General features: G+C 37.4%; 1 protein-coding gene across 5 annotated transcripts in view; it reads right to left on the bottom strand.

Annotated features, from left to right (window-relative positions):
* The window catches only part of ZCCHC2 (zinc finger CCHC-type containing 2), a 44,350-nt gene that overhangs the window by 7,737 nt on the left and 16,992 nt on the right, over positions 1-19,621 (bottom strand). For 2 of the 5 annotated variants that reach the window (XM_075084200.1, XM_075084195.1), the window contains exons 3-11: positions 18,895-18,971; positions 16,305-16,376; positions 12,643-12,755; positions 10,666-10,760; positions 7,353-7,436; positions 5,529-5,586; positions 2,620-2,758; positions 1,052-1,116; positions 64-158 (exon numbers count right to left, since the gene is read on the bottom strand). In XM_075084200.1, the coding sequence (XP_074940301.1) occupies positions 64-158; positions 1,052-1,116; positions 2,620-2,758; positions 5,529-5,586; positions 7,353-7,436; positions 10,666-10,760; positions 12,643-12,755; positions 16,305-16,376; positions 18,895-18,971 (798 nt within the window). The remainder of the gene's footprint in view (positions 1-63; positions 159-1,051; positions 1,117-2,619; positions 2,759-5,528; positions 5,587-7,352; positions 7,437-10,665; positions 10,761-12,642; positions 12,756-16,304; positions 16,377-18,894; positions 18,972-19,621) is intronic. The other 3 variants (XM_075084196.1, XM_075084199.1, XM_075084197.1) reach the window with 3 other exon arrangements.

Consider the following 19,621-nt stretch of genomic DNA (forward strand, 5'->3'; position numbering starts at 1 on the left):
AATAGATCAGCAAAGCTGGAAATTTTATTTCTTACAAATAGCTTGGGAAAAAGAATATCTTACCTTTTGCTGCCCCTGTACGGATGTGCTGTGGTGCTGCAACTCTAACTCCATTAGCCCTGTTATTCAACCGGCAGTCCGTTTTCTTTACTTTCTCCCTGTGTAAATAATTTTAATGTTTGTGGGTTGTTGTTTGTTTGTTTGTTTTTAACCAAATGCACGGGCACAAATAACCAGCCATGAATGAACATACAATAAAAAAAGGCAGTGACTCCAGGCCAGAACTGCTTGTTTAATAGCTATAACAAGAAAACTAGGTGATAAATAGTTAAAAGGCTGTTAGTGCAATATACCAGGAATTGAACTGCAAGCAGTGTTACTAAACACTATAAAGGTCTAAAAATGAAAACATGGAAAAAAAATGGTGCAACTGATTGTAGAGTTGTCTTTGAAAGCTGATGTGTGTAACGCAGCCATACACCAGACTAGCATAGAAGCATCTGGCTATAGAGTAACAAAATGACAGAAAGTCAACTTGGAAGTAGGCAGAGTATTAGATAAGGGTGGAAATGTTTTCACTTCCTCACAGTGCAGGATTGTGTAGCCCACAGGAAGTTCTGAAGCCCTCTGATGTACAAATTATCTTTAATAAAACATTTCAGCAAGTTACCACCCACTGTGTAATGTTAAAGGTTGTTGTCAATCCTTATTTGATTTTCAGTGTTTTCTGGACAGCTTTACACCTTTTAACTTTCAAATAAATATAAAGGGGTAAAACAGCAATTCCGTATTGGCTAAGAACCTACTTCTGCGCCGCCTTTTTTTTTGCCAAATGACAACTGGTGTTTCGAGAAACGAATGCATACAATTACATTCTATTTCTCAAATTACTTCTTTTTGGAAGATAAAGATTCTTATGTAAACTGGCTTCAGACTATGGCAGCTGTTGTTCCACAATAGCAAAACAGAACACCTAATTGATTGTTGACTCTCTTTATCAGAGTGAATGCATCAGTTCATTTCTGGATTACTGGTTACACTGGAAACCTACTTTTCCACCTGTGGCTTTCCTTTCTTCTTGTTTACTGTGGAGAGACTTCGTTTTTCCACTGTATGCTAGACAGAAAATACAAAGATGCCAGTCAAAAACCAGAATTTGTGTCATGAAAACCAACAAAAAAAACCCTTCTAGACTGACGGGTCTCTGAGTTCAAGACTAGTGCAATCACAGGTGCTATAACCGTACAAACAACTACTTGTACAGGGCATCCAGGCCTTTAGAATAATGCATCATCTTGTGTTTATGCCATTATCAGCAACACACTCAGCAAACTACTACTTGCAAATATTCCAAAGATATCAGTCAAATTATTGTTTGCACGATATCTTTCATCCTGAGGATAAAAACAAATGTGTTTCATCACACAACTACTAAAAAGGATAATCACAAGGCTTAAGGGGCTAGAGAATGTATTGATTTAAGTGGAATTATTTAATGGCCAAGGGGGGGAAGTACGTGTGGCAAATTATTTTTACATAGTGGAAAAGCAGATCAAAGCCTTAAACTGGAGGTTATGGCTAAACTAAACTCTAGAATTCAACCTAGATCTGCACAATGCATCTGCATAATTCTTTAAGTATACTATTACTAGCTGCTAGTAATATCTCATACTTGGCAAAGGAGTAAGATTTATGAAAACTCAGAAATAATCTGTCCAAACACGCTGTATTTGGACATCCTTTAAATAGGAAGTAGCTCTTCTGCTGCTTTAGTATATTAATTTTTTTTCTTTCCTCACACTTGCAATATTTCAAGCTTTGACGCAGTCTATGACTTCATCTTTAGAAGCAAAACTCAATTCATTACCCTGCTTTGTGAAATAAGAAAACTGGTTTTGTTTGGCTTGCTATTCCCCACATTATAATCAATAGCCAAATTCTGCATGTAGAATAAGGGTAGTAATTAAGCAATCATAACATTCAAGGTTTTTCAGATGTAAGCAGTGAGCAACCTTCCTTCCACCAATTTCAGTAGATGATTTTATTTAAAAATCGTTGTCATTCTCAACTCTACTCACACTAGAATTGACCACTGAAGAGACACAAATCTCACAAGTGTATATGCATCTAGGTACTGACTTTTTTCAACACAGATTAATACTTAAGTTACTTGGATAATGCTGGTAGAGAGAATTTTTAACCTGTTGCCCCTACTGTAGCATCAATATGGTTTAGTTACTAATACAGCTTCTCATTTGTTCCTTACAACAACACAGAAATTCCCCAGACGTTCTGAAATTCTCTCTGATGACAATATGCTGCAGTAACAGGAAAGTCTCTGATTAGAAATGAACGTTAGACTTTTCTGATTACTTACATCCTACTGGGAAATTTTATTTACAAATTCGTAAGCAAAATATGCAATTTTTTTTGAGACAGCAGTAATTAACTGAGGGTTTTTCCAATCAAGATAAGTCAGCAGCAACTTGAACTTTGACACTTATTTGTACAATCTTAGCAATGCTCTTTCTTCATCTTTTAAAGCTAAATCTAATCACGTGTAGTGGACAGTCTTCGAGTGTCTCAGAATATTGCTTTAGAGAATAAACAGCAACACACCTGGTCAAGTAGGTTTGTACAGTGCTCTGGGTGCTGCTGGACAACACAGCTTTTTCTTCTCCAGTCCGTTACCCCATTTTGCTCAGGGTGCTGTATGTTAAGGCTATCCAGTGAAGAACATTTTGCACTGCTAGTGCTGCTGAAAGGAAAAAACAACAGTTATGCCGATGTGAACAAACTTGCAGGCTTTTCCTACCAACATATACACTTTTGCATCATGTTGGGAAACTGTGGTGTTTTGCTTTCAGAAAACCCTAGAAGTTCTCAAGAGATTTGAAAGATGTAAATTACAGGAGTTATTCTGCTCTAAATCTATACTAATGATCTGAACATAAGTGGAGTTCCTTTTTCCATCTGTCTACTGTAATTTGATGCAAAATTCAGGCCAGAATTTGTGGAAAACAGTACTTGAGAGAAGAGTTTCCATTGATATTTCTGCATACAAAGCCTTTTTGTTTGCTTTTTTCATACCAGATGTGGGGAAATTTTCCAGATAGAAATGTAATCTGAATTCATTTTCTTTATTCCTTATCGTTTATGACAAAGCTGGAATTAGTTTATAATTTCTATTTCAGAATTCATGAGACATTTAAGAAAAGGAATGCATGGTTACTTACAGATCATCCTGCAGCTGTGTTTGAGTTTCAAAATAGTCATCTTGCTTTATATTTTTACCTTCAGGATTGCTAGTTTTGAGCAGTGCTTGGAAACCAGGATTACTAGTTTTGAGCAGTGCTGGGAAAGGGGAGTTGCATTTGGCCTTTACTTTGGACCTTATAATGCCTTCCACTGAAGCTTCTCTTAACAGCAGCCAGTCAGAGCAATATTTAACTAGGTCTGAGAGCACTGTTCAACAAAGACTGCTGGAAAAAACAGTCAGGGTTCTGACAGTCAGTAGGGCACATGGACCTATAAACTTTTCATCTATCATACAAAACCACACCCTACTACTTGACTGGATGCAAAAAAAAAAACCAACCCCAAAACCAACTAAACAACAACAAAAACCAAACTCCAAAACCCCAAAGAAACCAAAAAACCCAACCAACCAAAACAAAACCCAAACGCCCAGGAGTTTAAACTTTTAAATTCTTATAATACTACTTGTGCTGATAATTGAAAAAGTGCCTTTGAATTCAGGGCTGTTGGCAAGCTGCTTCATGAAGGTTACTGAAATATGAAACATTACTCAATTCCCATGATGGCAGAAATCTAGCTTACTCCAAAGCACAAGACATGCTGAAGTTTCAGTAGTTACTTACCAAATACCTCTGGAAATAAGTGCTCAAACTACTTAAAAGATGTGCAACAGAACATTAAAAAAGTTTAAGAAAATTATGAGACCCCAAGAAGGTACCAAAATATAGACATGAGCCCATGACTGCTAAGATATAAGCAAGGACACTTTAGAAACTTCTGCCAAACAGTGAATCCATTGCCAAATTTGCAGTCATTTCATGTAAGCTGTGATACTACTGAATTTTTTTTATTTCTTATGTCCAATCTCATTCCTACCAGTAAATTTTTGGATCATTTCAAGTATAAGGCTGCCATACTGCATAAAACTAAAAAGTAGACAGATGTAATGTACAAATTTTCCTAAAATGGACCAGCGCTATTTGAGATGAACTGCTCTTGACTCCAGACAGTTTTATACATATTTAAAAGAAAAGTTTCATTTAGTGCCATTTCTTTAGGACCCATAAATAGCAGGCACAGATTTTAAGTCAGACATATAATGCAAATGGGAGAGAACTAGCAGACCTCTAGCAGTCAAGCAGTAAACACATTTTTCACCTCTTAAATAGAAAATAAGAGCTAGCAAAAGGAGTTGCTATCAAGGAAGTTTGTGGAAAGTCTTTCCTACCTGAAAAATAGATCCTAAACTACAGTCAGTTTTAGTATACTTTATTATACAACAAATAAGACTTTTTTTAATTAGTAACTATATGCTGGTAAGTCTGGATCCTGCCCTTACAACTTCGCAGTAGGCTGTATATCCACTGGTATAATCAGAGATTTTGTCAAGATGACATTCTCTTCTTGAGGAAGTGTCAGGTGAGAGTAAGAAAGGGGGTTAAAACCAAACTGAAACAAACCACTAAGCTGTCCAATTGGTAATTTCACAAGAGTCTTGCCTGTTAAAGATCTGTGAACCTTAACCAACAGTGTTTTGTGCTATGTATTCCAGGTAATTTCCTGCACCCGCTGAGAAATGCGGTCAAACCAACACAGAACAAAACTGTAAACCATGATAGATTTTGTATCCATTTTTTCCTCTTAATACAACTGAAGTATTGCACAACTACGTGCAGACATATTCAAAGTTTCTGGTCAAAATATATTAATGGGTGAATTCACATTACATACTTCATATACTTGGAAGTATATATAAACTTTTTAATATGGTTAAAAAAGTACTTCCACTTAAAATGGATGTCAAACAGCAAGGCATACATGCATTTGCCACTAAGCAAAGAAAAGAACAGACTACCTTCTCCTATAAGGTCACCTTTGAAAATACTGAAGAGCTTAAAATCAGCAGCACTGGAAATTTTCAGTATACGCATGGGCATGTGCGCAGATCAGAAAAATACACACAATACAAATTTATGTTACTCAGCTGATAAAAAGAAATCAAAACATGAACTCAAGTAGTGAAGATTCACAAAATCTGGGAGAGAGCTCCAAATGACCTAGACCTACAGATTTAGAAATAGGATCTTTTAAAATATTTTTCTAATACAGATTAATAACACGCCCCCAAGCAACAAAAAACCCCAAGAACATCCCACCCCAACCAAACAAAAACCCCACAAACTTTAATTGAGAAGGAAACACATACTCTCAAAGCACTAACAAATCAAGTTCAGAAATGTAGCATGGTCACATTACATCCTAGTACCTACTTGGCAACAGGGCTTTTTCCATTATGTTTCTTGTGAACAGCTGTATGTTGCATTACATCTGGGGAAAAATAAACAAAGCATAATTTCAATAGCAATTCCTATTTAATCTTTTAGATCAATCTAACAAATTCATCTTTCCATCACTACCAGACACTTAGGAGAAGACATCTCTGTTAAATAGACGAGGTTTAATTTACAGTGCTGAAATTAACAGGTGCTGCAGAGGGGACAGATCAGTTTGAACAGACAGTATAATCAAGACTTTACCTTCCATTTCACAGAAGAACGAAACAGAAAAGTAGGACCTATAGCAACCATGTATGTTTGCTCACCTCTATATTTAATCGTAAGGACTAACTGCATGACTGAATATGAACGAGCATGAAAGGATGGAGAGAGAAGAAAGGATTCAGTCATAAAAGTACAGAATTTTGTAATTTTTTTTCCTGAACTCCTAAAATTAATCTCAAAACTATGTCACACATTCTCAATAGCGAATGAAGACAAGTCTTACAGAGAAGTACTGCATTCTGAACCTCAAAATTCACTATGCAAGTAAAGGTTTACAAATTACATTTGACATAAAAAGAGATACTGCCTCAAACAAGAAACAAGAACTCTAGAGACGTGGTCTACCCTTTCTTTAAGGCAACCATTAAATTTTAACAAAAGCAACTTTTCTTAATTCCAACTGTTGATGATCATAGCCTCCTTGGTAGCTATAATTTTGCCTGAACTCTTCTCAGTGCTATGCCTAAATCCAAATTATGATTTGAGGGAGGCGGAAAGGAATCACAATTATTAAACTTCTGGCAGCAGTTCACTAAAATGGCACAAAAGGTGTTGTAAAATGCGTTTGTAGTTTCATCAGGTGAACAGATTTTTCTTCTTTTTTAAGGACAGCATATGAAACTAATAAAGCAATTTCCAAATTTATTGTAAATTTACTTGATGTGCTCTGGACTCCAAAGAAGAACATGGTAATTTTTTAAGTAAGAAAAAGCTGTCTAAACTGCATGTGTGGATTACTGATTGCACATAAGATCAACTGCAAGCTTCTTCTTAGTTATTAATTCATAACAGGACAAGAGTGGTGTCATTCTGAGAAAGCTAGTGTAAGTTTTCAGTGGTCCATGCTCATCTATCCATCCCATTTCTCATCCTTTCCACCTACGAGAAGCTTATACTTGTTCACTACTGAAAACAATGCAAAACTGGCTTGTCATTCCTTTCGGAATGAAATTACTGACCAGCTACTAGGCTGCTGCTTCCACATGTGAACTGTTTTTGAGGTATTTGGAAAACATCAGCTTTCAGACTGTAAACAGTACTCACTACAGTGGCGAACAGTCCCTATTAACAGTCCAGAATATAAAAGCAGCACAGGTTAAGAATAAGAGGAAAACTTGAACATTCTTTCTGTGTAAAACTGAAAACTAGACAAATTTGGCACATTTAATACAAAACAGTCTGCAACTCTTGAAATGCTGCACTCAACTTCTAACCCTGGTAACTGAAGAATAAGTAAAGACATGAAAAGCTACAAATAACCTTGACTCAAGTAAATTGTGAACTATATCTTCCTGGTTGCTCAACACAGCTGTGAACTTCTGCCTCTGAGCTAAGAACACTCCTACTCCTTGGATTACACAGCAACCTCCTAAGGAAACTGCTAAAAGTATACAAAAATTCTTCATTTCCATAGCAGATTTCATTCAAATCTCTCAGCTTTATATCAATGAAGAAATCAGTCGATTGCATGATTTCCAGAACTGAGTGTGGTAAAATTTCTCAGAGAACCACCACCTTTGAGTACACAACTACCTTCCTCCTGACTTGAAGCTTCTGAACTGTCCTCCTTGAAGTGTTCTGGTGCCTTAACCGTCTTCAAAGAGGGTTGTAAGTTACCTGCAGAGAATAAAGTTCACGTAGTAACTTTACAGATCTTGAACAACTAGACAGCTCCTGAATGCTTGCACTAAACTGGAAGCTAGGGAAATGGAAGACTGAACTTACTGGTTTGCGTGTGGCAATATTTTGAACATTGTCTCTTTCAAAGCAGGCCATCTCCAAGAGCAAAAGCCCTAGGGAGATTCTTTGCTTCAAAATAAAAGTGTGTGCAAAACAACTTTAAAGCTATGGTGCAATTTCAAAAGGTTGGGATTGTGATTATAGCTTTAAAAATATTCCTGTTTTCCTGCACTTCCTATTGTTTTATAATTTTTGGTTACAGCAGGAAATGGGAGGAAACCAACAACAGTTACTACAATTCTTCTACAAGTTACACTCCTCCTTTGTCAAATCATTCACCTGCCAAGAGAGACCTAATTTGGGCTAAAGTCTAGTGCCCTTAAAGTCTTCACACACAATTTTTGCCTTTTTATGCCAGATGGGATGGAAATAGTTTTGTTGCAAAAATACCACTGCCATGCTCTAAAAAGTGACTAAGTTTGGTAATGAATCTACTTCTAGGAGTCTAGTCTTTCCCTCTCAAAAAGTTCCAAGTTAGTGCAGGTAAAAGCATCTAAAAGCTGTTGCTTTAGGAGCTTGAAAAGTTGATAGTGAGACCCTTCTGAATATTGTCTGCATTGAACACACTAAGCCCCCAGAGATCATGCTCTAATATAACATCTGTTGGAAGCAGAAGTCTACTCCAGCCTGATAAAGTACCTAAAATAATTGACGTTATGAACAAGGAGAGAGCTAATTGATTTCCTCCTTAATGGAACAATGGAGGCATAATTACCTTACTGAATATATTATTTAGTGTGAGATCCCAACTATTATTTAAGGTATAAAGACCCTTCACCGAACACAGAATTTATTATACCCTTCAGAAAGAGTGAGTATTTTTGTATTTCCATGAAGAGACATTTTTATCCCCAACTCTAAATAGTGAGTGAAGACCAATTTAAGCCACCACTACTTTGTCTGCCAATTAATTCTGCAAATCCATTTGAGAATTATGATGAGATTTTTCTTAAAGATACCCTTTCCCCCTCCCCCCACACCATCATCACATTCAAAATATACCACCATGGGCTAACTTGCAATTGCAAGTATTAGCAGGAGACCTAGAAAAACAGAGGCCACCTGTGGTGAGCTACCCCAGACAAGTCATCTAGTCCCCCTTCTCAAAAGAAAAACAACTATGCTTAGAATTTTCACACTACTTGTCTTCACCAAACTTTTTCTTAATATCTAACTTAATGTCAGGGCCCTGAAGCACACCAATAGGCTTTGCAACCTCTTCCCCTGCCCTCCCAAGGGCTTCACCTGCCTGTGCTCAAGATCCAGTCTGATACAGTGCAGTTTTGCAATTCTGAGTGAGACTGCTGGGAAAACAACTGGCAGAGGCCTCACCCGAGGCCTCCATCCTTTGGCTTGGGAGCTACATCTGAGCTCAGGCCCTTGCCTGGGGTGCACTGCACCATGCCCGTGTCTGGCTACGTACCTTGCTGATCCTGTTCTTAATCCTGACCTACTGACTTGTTTTTCTGCCTTGACCTCAGAGCCAACTCATTGCTTTGGACTTGTCTGGTAGTCACCAGATTCTTGCCTGACCCTGGTCCTAATCTTCCTCATAGCAAGTTAAGCCCAGTGCTTTCTGTCTTATCCATCAGAGAAAACAGATCATCCTCTTTACATTATGAAGACTTAAGTCATCTTCCATTGGAGTTTTTCCTCCTCTCTGCTGAACAATTAAGTTCTTCATCCTATTTGTCATGCATTCTAGATCTGACAAATCCTCATGAACTTTTGTGTAGCCAATTATTTATTTATTATTCAAATTATGTCCCATTTATGATCACATTATAATCTGTAAGACTTTCTGCAGAATTTACATTTGTCCATTTTACCTTTCTGACCCACCTACCCTGCTGATCGTTTGTGCCCTGCACTAAGTCTATCATGACTGAATCCAGCACTGGTTCTTTTTCACGCCATTTCAAATTATAACCATGTACAACAATGCATTTGCAAGTTTTCGCCACCTAGATATAGTCTACAGACTAAAATATGCATACCCTGTGCAGTGTGCCGATCACTAATGTGAATCTTTCTGGACTTTGGGAACTCTTTCCTCCCCATGCAGCCTTTCATTACAACAGAGTTGACAGGATTTTCACAGCAGTAAATTCCAGCCAGTTTCACAACCATCCTGGACCTCGTTAGCCTAACTTTTCCACAAACCTGTCCTAAGCAATAAAAAAAACCACAACCAAACCCCAAAAAACCCCAACGTCATCCACCCCCGCCAAAAAAAAACCCACCCAAAACACAAAATGACCTATAGCTTCAACCCTGTTCACAAGGCCTCTATCTGATCATGGAAGCAACACATTTGTCACAGATCACACCCATAATTTCAAATTAAAGTCAGCTGTCATGCCTGTATTTTCTTCCAAGCACATATAAGCAGTCTGTTTCAAAACTCAACCTTAGTGAGGAATTGAATAAGTTGTTCTGCAGCTTCTGAGGCAATGGCCTCACATTCAGGGCCTTAACTGTCATGGTGTGTAACTAACATGCACTAAAAGAAGAAAAGATTCAACAGAAAGACCACATCCTAAGTCATCCATACAGAGAAGCTAAGCTTAGGTTGTACAATTTGTAACACACAAGTGTGTAAGAGGTCCACCAAAGAAATCTCTGCAACACAAACGCTTTGAACAAGATTCTGTATGTTCTAAAATTAGGACCATCCCACTGTTTATGTACTATATACCCAAAATGAATCTTAGTTTAAACATCAAGACAAACGCTTCATCTCCAAAAGAAACCAAATAAAAAACATGATTTTTTGGTTCAGCTCAAGCTTTTTGTTCCAAAGCTTAAAACTTCTTAAAAAGAGAAAGTCCCACACTGTTGCACATACTCAATTCATAATTACCTATTTTAACAGCATGATGGTATAGAAAAGAAAAAGAAGAGAACACAAGCTACATAACATGTTCCCCTGTCAAAAGCATGAGTATCTACTGAAGCAACTATTCATTGGCAGGGAGTTAAAATGTGACCAGTGGAATACAAAGTAACGTGAATACATAATTCTAAAAACAAAATTAGGCATGACAGGAAGAATAGCTTTTAATAGACTTTTTGTTATATAAAACAGCATTAGGATATTTCTTACTGTGAGTGTGCAAAGATTCTGATGAAATTGATTGGAAGAAGTTGTATACTCTCTGGTTCTGCAGAAAAGCTTGCGATGTATTTGAAAATAGCTGCCTGAAATTTAAGTGAGTTTGTTAAACTGCAAGTAATATTCCATTGGAAGAATACAAAAATCTACCACAGTACCATTTAAAAGCAAAGTATGCAGTTCTTAGGAAGTCCAAACACTTAAACTTGCACATTCAGCACAAACAATGTTCAATGCTACTTTTGAGCTTTGTTGTTCAGGGCTAGTGTAAGGTTGGAATACAGCCAATACAAGAAATTGGTATGATTAATTTCTTTTAATTTAAAAGGTATGTGCTTTTGAGCCATCCCAATTCAAACATTTTAGCCACCTGTAACATTTTATCAGAGGAGTCTCAAAAGCACTGGACTTCATATTTTAACATTTAATTTCCCCAAACAATGCACCTGTTCCTTAAATACACTTATTCCATTAATTACAAAGTTGAATTAATCTATAATGTCAGTATTTGAGTTTCCTAATTATATCCAACAACAAAGGGTGGGATTCTCATTACTGCTCTGGACTGGTCTGAGTCTGTTCCCAAGAGGTCAGTGACAACTTTATTAGCTTCAGATAAGAAAATAGGCCAAAAATGAATGGTTTTTACATCGCACACCAAGTTTTCAGTTATTGCTTGCCAGGAAGCACTCTGTCTTCTGTTTTTTTGGAGCGGGGGCAGGAGAGAGCAATTTTTGGCAATTGGACACATACTTAAGATGCCCAAATAAATATATACTTATGCTAAACTGATACTGTAAGAAAACAAAATTTGTTTACAGTAATGCTGTTATGAGATTATTCACATAATATTCCAGTATAGCCACAACTTAGCTTGCAATCTGTAATTATAGTTCCATAATATAACGTGGTTGGATATGTTTAAAGGTTATCCTCAAACTGAATCTCTTGGGTTTGTAATTACTGTGCAGTGAAGCTTCACAAACTTTCCTTATTACAGATATGTTCTCTTCAGTCAAACTCTAACAAGTTTATTAATTTAAAATCAGGATGTTTATTAGTCAAAAACTGTTTGCATAGATTTAGTTTTTACCTTGACAATCAAGCCAATACATACAATTAATATTACAGATCAAAATAGAAGAAAATTGGGAAGGGGGAAGTTGAGGCACACAGCAGCTCCATATCTTCAATAGCTAAGCTATTAAGACAAAACCCAAAGATCCGATATGCTTGGACCCAGAGTATATTCTGAGCAGGAGCTTGAAAAGCGGTTCCTGATTCTTCAGGTACCCTAGCTCAAGAGACACTGCCTACCTGCTGAATATTTTGTTTTGAACAAGGCTGAACATCCCTGACAGGAAAGAACAAACTTAAGATCTGTGCAACAAACAGAAAGAACGGGGAGGCCCACTCAAATTCATATTGCTCTTCTGAGTTACAAGATTTGACCAACATGTCCCACATCCCAGCAAGAACCCTCATTGCTAGGCAATAAGTTATGAGGCATGGGCTGTTTTCTTACAAATGCGTGAGCTACATTTCATTTTATACACATGCTTCACTATTACTGTTTATTCTGTCTCTCACGCTACCCTGTCATAAAACTAGAACATACATGCTTCGAGTTACTGTTTCTAATATTTCTAAATATACCCTTGTATAATGGGGGCAAGACCCTCACTGAAGCACCAGTCATTGCTATATAATGCTGATCAGGACAAATATTTTCATAATTGTACGATTACTTCTAAAGAAGTAATCCATTAAAGTTTAATAAGAGTCTCAATTTAAAAAAAAAAAAAAAAAGAGTTAAGGGTATCTGGTTATCTATTTCATCACTGCCTTCCCATTTTCTTCACAAATTGTGTTTTGGCAGCAGAATTTCCACTGTCCCTAAACGTCATCTAGTTTGACTTCTATCACTTTTCAGGTGATGCGTTTCAGGTTATTTGCTAAAATATTTACCTGATTATGGGCTCAAGATCAGCATGCCTTCGTTCTTCCCTCTTCTGAAAACCCTGATTTAGTGCTCTTAAAATAGTCTTGTCAAATGCTTCAGAAGACAGTTCCTTTGGGAGCTGAGAAAAAGGTTAGTGTTAAAAAAATGAGTAGTTGACATTTTAAAGACTGTATTTGTTCACCATCAGTCTTGGTATCTTTTAGTTATCAACAAGAAACTATTGTTCCAGTCTTAGTAAGGTAATTTACAGACCAAAGGTACAACAAATCATCGTAATTTAGTTTTGCTAGAGAAACACTTTGCTGTAAAGCCTCACATCGAATCCAAGTGTAAGATAGTTTAAAGCTCTATTTGAAAGAACTACATTCAGAATTTACCAACACTAAGTTCTTTTCCAGAGTAATTTACAGCCTTTTTTGATTTATTTCTTTGAATCTTTCACACACAGAAAGTAGGTCTGAAAATAACATTTAAAAATTACCAGGGAGGACTGAATGCACTGTACTCACTATCATCACTTAGCTAGATTAAATTATTTTAAAGAAACAGGAGTAGAAAGGAGACTGTTTCAGTTACAATACACTCGACTTCAGTGGGCAATATTGAGATTAACCAATAGCAAGTCCTTCTCCAGTTGCTATTAACACTGAAACTTCCTATGAAAATTCATAATTGTTTCCAATGCCAGTATTACAAAAGAGGTCTTCTGATATTCTAGTTCAGAATGCAAAATTCTTGCATCTAAAGAGCATCTGTATTTTAAATGAAAAAATATTTCCTAGAAGAAAGATTTTTCACATTTACCACTTCCAAATATATATTAAGTACATGAAAGCTGATCAAATTTTAAAATGTCTACAATAATAAAAAAGTCTTTTAATTTGGGGGCAATTAAAAGTAAACTGCCATAACAAAATTGCTTCTTCCTAAAGTTAAAAGCTATTGTTAATCTGGTTGAAATCTGCCATCAGTTATAATCAACAGCACTAAGTAATTTACAGTAGAGCAGCACCTTCCTCTTGTGTATCTGGAATACGCCCAATCCAGAGTGCCAGCTGAATATTACATCCTGCTAGTGGTACAACAGCAAAGCACTAAGTAATGCTTTCACTGAATGAAGGGCTACTAATAGAGAGACACTATGTCTAATGTAGATAATTACCGTTGTAACACATAAAATGAACTTCTGGACAGACAGACTCCACAGACAGACATGCTGTTGGTATTACATTAGACAGCACTATAGCACCTTAAGTGTATTAAATATAAAACCAGAAACAAGCAGTGAAAGCAGTTTTTCTTAACTGACCCCTTTAGCTTTAATATGTGTTATTGAAGAATTCTGACTGAAGAATTAGTCAGTACTAACCAGAAGGTACCAAAAAGCTACTGCAGAAGCATGGGGGTGAGCAAACCTCCTGTCCTGGTGTTTTGTATTTAAATTTGTCTCCAGAGACAGCCACAATATTTTTAATTTAAAACTTCCATTAAGAGGAATTCAGTTACTTCTGTAGTCAGGTTCAGAGTTATATGAACCCTAGGTTAGGTGCTTACTAGCTTAACTTCAGGTAATGAGATAGCCTTGTTACTACAAGTTTGTTAGTCCTTCTACAAACATGGGTGATTTCCTACATGCAAAGAACTCTTTACGCTTATCACGTAAGAGAAGGTACCCTTAAAATACAAGGCATCCAAGTTATCCCACTTACTACCTTAGTTTTTCCCACTGATGCTCCTATTCTGCAACAATTTTACAGTTTTCTTACTCCTATCACCCACAACCTTGGAATTTCATATCAATTATTCTGACCGTTCTTTTCTCTCCCTAGAAAACTGAGCGTACTATTTAAGAATGCCATGTAGACTGGAAATAAGAATAACAAAAAGCCAAATGCAAGTGTGTATGAACTGGACAGCATTCGTCCTTCTGTGGTGCTTTATAAAGCAAGGTATAAGTTTTATCCTGCTTTATTTAACAATAAATTACCATTTGTAAGGCACTTTCAAGGTCCCAGGACCCCAGGGAATCGCAGGAAGGCATGCCAGGAGAGGTTTAGGTTGGATATTAGGAAAAGGTTCTTCACCCAGAGGGTGGTAGAACACTGGAACAGGCTCCCCAGGGAGGCAGTCATGGCACCAAGCCTGACAATATTTGAGAAGCATTTGGACAACACCCTCAAAGATACGGTGTAAATTGGGGTTGTCCTGTGCAGGGATGGGAGTTGACTCGATGACCCTTGTGGGTCCCTTCCAACTCTGGACATTCTATGATTCTATAATTCTCTCTCTTCTCTACTTATGGCTATCAAACCAACACAACCCAAATATATGTTTCAGCTGTGCATGGTCTCCACAGAAGACCTTGGCAAGCTCAGAGCAGCCTGTGGGTTGTCTTCCTCTTGTCCTGTCACCTTCTGTATACCTAGACTCCGCTGGAGCAGTCAACACCTGAACAGCTGCCATCAGTCAAACTGGGCAGCTCTGCAACATCTTGGATCTTGTCTGTTTGTCTGGCTCCTCCTCCTGGCAGCAAGCAGGTACTAGAGGGTCCATCTCAGAAACTAGTGTTTGGCTTCACTTTACAGGAAGGCAGCTAAACACCCATCCCAGAACTGTACAGGATCCCATATGACAGACCTGCTTTTAAGGTTCTCTTCAGAAGCAGATGCATGTACCCTGTGTTGTGGGACACCCCATCCACAATCGGCTTATCATCCATAATTCAAATCCTCAATCAAGCTGTGGGAACTCTTGGAACTAGAAATTCCAACTAGATTAAAGCAGCAGCGAATACTTACTGCTTCATTTCTACAACACTAGAAAACAATGTTGATAACCAGTGAACAAGACAATGACCTTTGTACAGTAACTGGCTTTCCACTTGCGAATTAGCACTGCAGTTAAGAACACCAGATGCTATAGAACAGGTGAAAACGTATCTTTCATTAGTGCCCTGAACACTGAGAAGTTTAAATATAGAATTTCCCAGAATAGGTGGAACCATAACTATTAGACACTGGCAATGAAACACACAGTTCGAGGTCATGACGCTCATGGGGCCTACGTACACAAATACATTCCCTGCTAGTGGGGTGGGGGGAGAGAACAACTTAGACAACTTCCACTTTTTTTTTTTTTTTTTTTTACACACCCACACAAATAGTAGATTTTATCAAATTTAACTCTTTGCACACTGAATATCCCTGCCTTTGTTCTACTGAAGAATACAGCAGTAAAACTAAGAACTATTATGCTCATGGCTCTGCCTCATTAATTAGAAACAACAAATGGTACAAATGGCCATTCTAACATGGATACCAATAAGCAAACGAGCAGCACTTGTACCTGTATATTAACTCTGTGCGGAATATTAAAAACTTACCTGGTAGTTTCATGGTAGTCCAATTAAAGCTATAAAAGCAATTTCAGATGAGACAAACTATCTATTCCTGGGAATCTCCCCAAACATTCTGTTAAGCTACTTCATCTGTCAAGCTGCTCCACCACAATATAAATTATTTAAAGAGCTAATACAATTGTGAGGTACAAAAACCTGGTAGCATGCTTTTGTTTCTGCAATTACATCCGAGAAATCACAGCTCTCCTAGACTACTTCTGAAGTTATAAACCTGATGTGTAATCACTACTTTTATATTTCAATACATACTTTTAGCAGGAATTCCTGAAGCTCCTGGTGTGTTTTTGTTACACATGTTACCGAAAGATCAGACCAGGTCACCTAGTAAGGAAGGAAAAGAGAATGAGGAACGTTTCTTTTTCCAAGTATCATACTAGTTAGCTAATCTTAACATTTCCATAGATCTGATGATCTCAGTGTAAGAGTTAACACTTGCAGATAAGTAAATACCAGGCAAAACAGGGATAATGGTGTATCTTTTCAAAGACATATACTAATTTTAAGTGTACATTAAGATCACCTTCGTGTTATTTGTGGCTAAAGAGAGTGTGAACAAATTCAGGTGAATGCAACGAGTCCCTGAAGATTACTGGCTTACTGACTCAGAAAGAAGCCAGGCAGAAGGCTCTGTCATTACAGGACTCATATCAAACGTACATCATTAACTGCAAAAACCAGGTACCAGAGAAGAGGACTGTAGGTCAGGTATACTGGATTGAGCTCTCGCTGCCATTATCATGAGTCAAAACAAAAAAAAGGAAAAAAAAATCACCTTCATTTATATTACCTATAAAATGATTTTATCTGCCTCAGGCTTGAATCTTACATATCATAGAAGTCATATAGACTAGGTCTATATAAGACAACTTCTGGGTCATATAGAAGTTGTTGTGGAGTACAATTCAGAGGAAGTACTGCAAGTTACTAAAGTAGTTACTCAAGCACCAGACAGCATTTTGGTATATGTTTGTATAAAATTTCAGCAGCTTATTGTTCTGACACAACATGCAAATAGTAGAACAGCACCTTCACATGCATATTTTGAGAAAAAAAGAAGTAAGCTTGGTTAGACAAGTGCTGTCTGGCTTTAAGCCCACTCTGGGCTTAAGATTCCCATTACATGCATGGGAAGATTCTGTGTAATGGGAGTGGACATGGCAATTATAAACATTCATTTACTCCGAGTGTTGATAGGATGTCAACCACCAACTGCCTTCAACTTAGTCCCCAGAAATGCCAGCTACTCTCGGTGCCCTCAGTTGGGAAGCCATGACTGTAATTGCTGGTATACCTTAAAAAAGCAGTGTCTGGGCAAGCACAAAATGATCTGCAGTGAGGAGCACAGTATATACCTGCACAGATGAGGAGAAGAAACTCTTTCCTGAATAAACTGAAGTGGAAGAGTTTCAAGCTTACTCAAAATACTTCCCAGAATAAGTCCACATTCCCCTTTAACAAATTCAAAGCCACTGTCAAATCTGTCTACGTGCTGCATTTTCAAAATAGTTTTGTGACTTTAAATATTAATCCATACAAGCATTCTGTACAAACTTCTCCTGTCTACTGTTGTATTTTACCTAGTACTCAGTGCACAGACTATTTGGGCAAAAGATCTATGACAATGTTGAAATACTTAGATGAGTTAACCATTAAGACTTGGAAGGCTAAATTCCACGTTACTGTCCTCAGCAAAAGAAGGCTGAAGGTAAAATCTGCAAAAAATTCTGCACCCATGACCAACAAGGTATCTGTTGCCACTGCTTTACTTCAAAACCAGAAATAGTATACATGTCAATTTAACTCTAATTTTAAGCTTCTAGTAACACCAGAGAAGACAAAACTATCATTCACATCTATTTAGAGATTACAGTATCAAATTTTGGGATCAACACATCAGGTTTTTTACTCAAAATGGCACTTTTTAAAGTTTGCCTCTTCAAAGAGCTCCCACGACCCATGTCAAATGGCCAGTTATAATGTTTGATCTAAAATGTTCTTTTGTTTGGGTAGAAAAAAGAGAAAATATAACTTTATAGTCAAATCTGGTATACTACCAGACTCACATCTGTTGGACAAATTACTTACAATGTTAGTCAGTCCTTGCTAAGAAAATTACTTTGATTCAATTAGAACATCACCACCAACGGCCTTAGCAGCTATTACTTAACACCTACAGCCTTTAATACCAGACCTCAATACCGAAAGCTTCTCTTCCACAGTAGTAAGAAGCAGTGTTTCAGTTTTGTTTAGAATTCACTCACATAATTGTTTTATATGTTGCCTCTGGCTATTATAACACATGAAGACTATACTTGGTAGGCCTTCAAATTTGTTGACTTTTTTAGCTTGTTTTTACCTTAACAAACCAACCAATTCCCAGTTTTGTGCAAACCCACAGGAACCATCCTCTTATGGAAAACATTTGTGGAAGAGACCTAAAACAACGATATGACTCCGACCAATATATAACTGCAGACACTGCGCTCCTATGCCACTTGAGCAAAAAATCAACTAGGTTTAGAATTCATTGTACTGCTTACCCCAGATCAGCAAAAGCCAAGTTTCCTGAAGTGATGCCACACACCTGGCTATGGCTGGTGTTTTACACCTTCCCAACCTACGCCCACAATTACATGAAAAATCTGATCTGCAGATAGAATCCAAGAGAATTATAGGACAACTCCAAGAATCTCTAAAGACCCTAATGTAATTCAAAATTGCCTTCTGAGCAGGTGTTTGAAACAAGCTGTATTGATTGAATACAACCAGATTATTTTATCTACAATACACAGATATCATGAAGAGATTTACTTTAATATTCTGGATATTATTTGCTTACTTTGAATGTGTACTCCAAGTGTTTGTCAGCCCTTTTTCTTGGTACTCCTTTCAGGGTTATCTTCTTAATGTGTACAGCTGAAAGAAAAACACCTCATTGTACACACCAAATTTACAGTTTGAAAATGCATCTACCTACCTAGCCGCTCTGAGAATCACTGTATGCTATTTACTGACTTGCACAACCCCACTCTTTCTCAGATGCTATTTTACTATAACAAACTGTAGGGGGCAGGTGGAGCCTCGTTCCTACAAAGTATTTCTCTGCCCTGACCACAACCCCTTCAATGCAGATCATGGGAATCTGTGCATTACCCAAGAGCTTATTTAGACTGAAAGTCACAAAAATACAATAGGACCACTGTAAGTGAAAAAAAAACAGTGAAAGGAAGTCAAATTTCATCTTTACTCGAAGAAGTAACAAGTGCTGACAAAAGCCAGCAACAGTGCCTTCCACATCCATGTTTCTGAAACATCAAGTAGTAATGGGAGCAAACTAAAGCTGAGCCACATTTCTGGAAGGCACTTGGGTGGAAGGAAACGCTTGGGGAAGGCCTGAAGGAGACAGAAATGACTGTTAGCAAACAGAAAATGAAGATAAGCAGAAGGCTATTACAATTGTACTGTAAAGACTATCATTAAATTGAACTGAAAAATGAAGAAAGGTACATTAAAATACTTGCTACTTTAACACTGTTTCCCCATCGTCTACTGTATTCAGGAATAGG

This window comes from Phalacrocorax aristotelis, chromosome 2, assembly GCF_949628215.1.
Source record: "Phalacrocorax aristotelis chromosome 2, bGulAri2.1, whole genome shotgun sequence".
Lineage (NCBI taxonomy): Eukaryota > Metazoa > Chordata > Aves > Suliformes > Phalacrocoracidae > Phalacrocorax > Phalacrocorax aristotelis.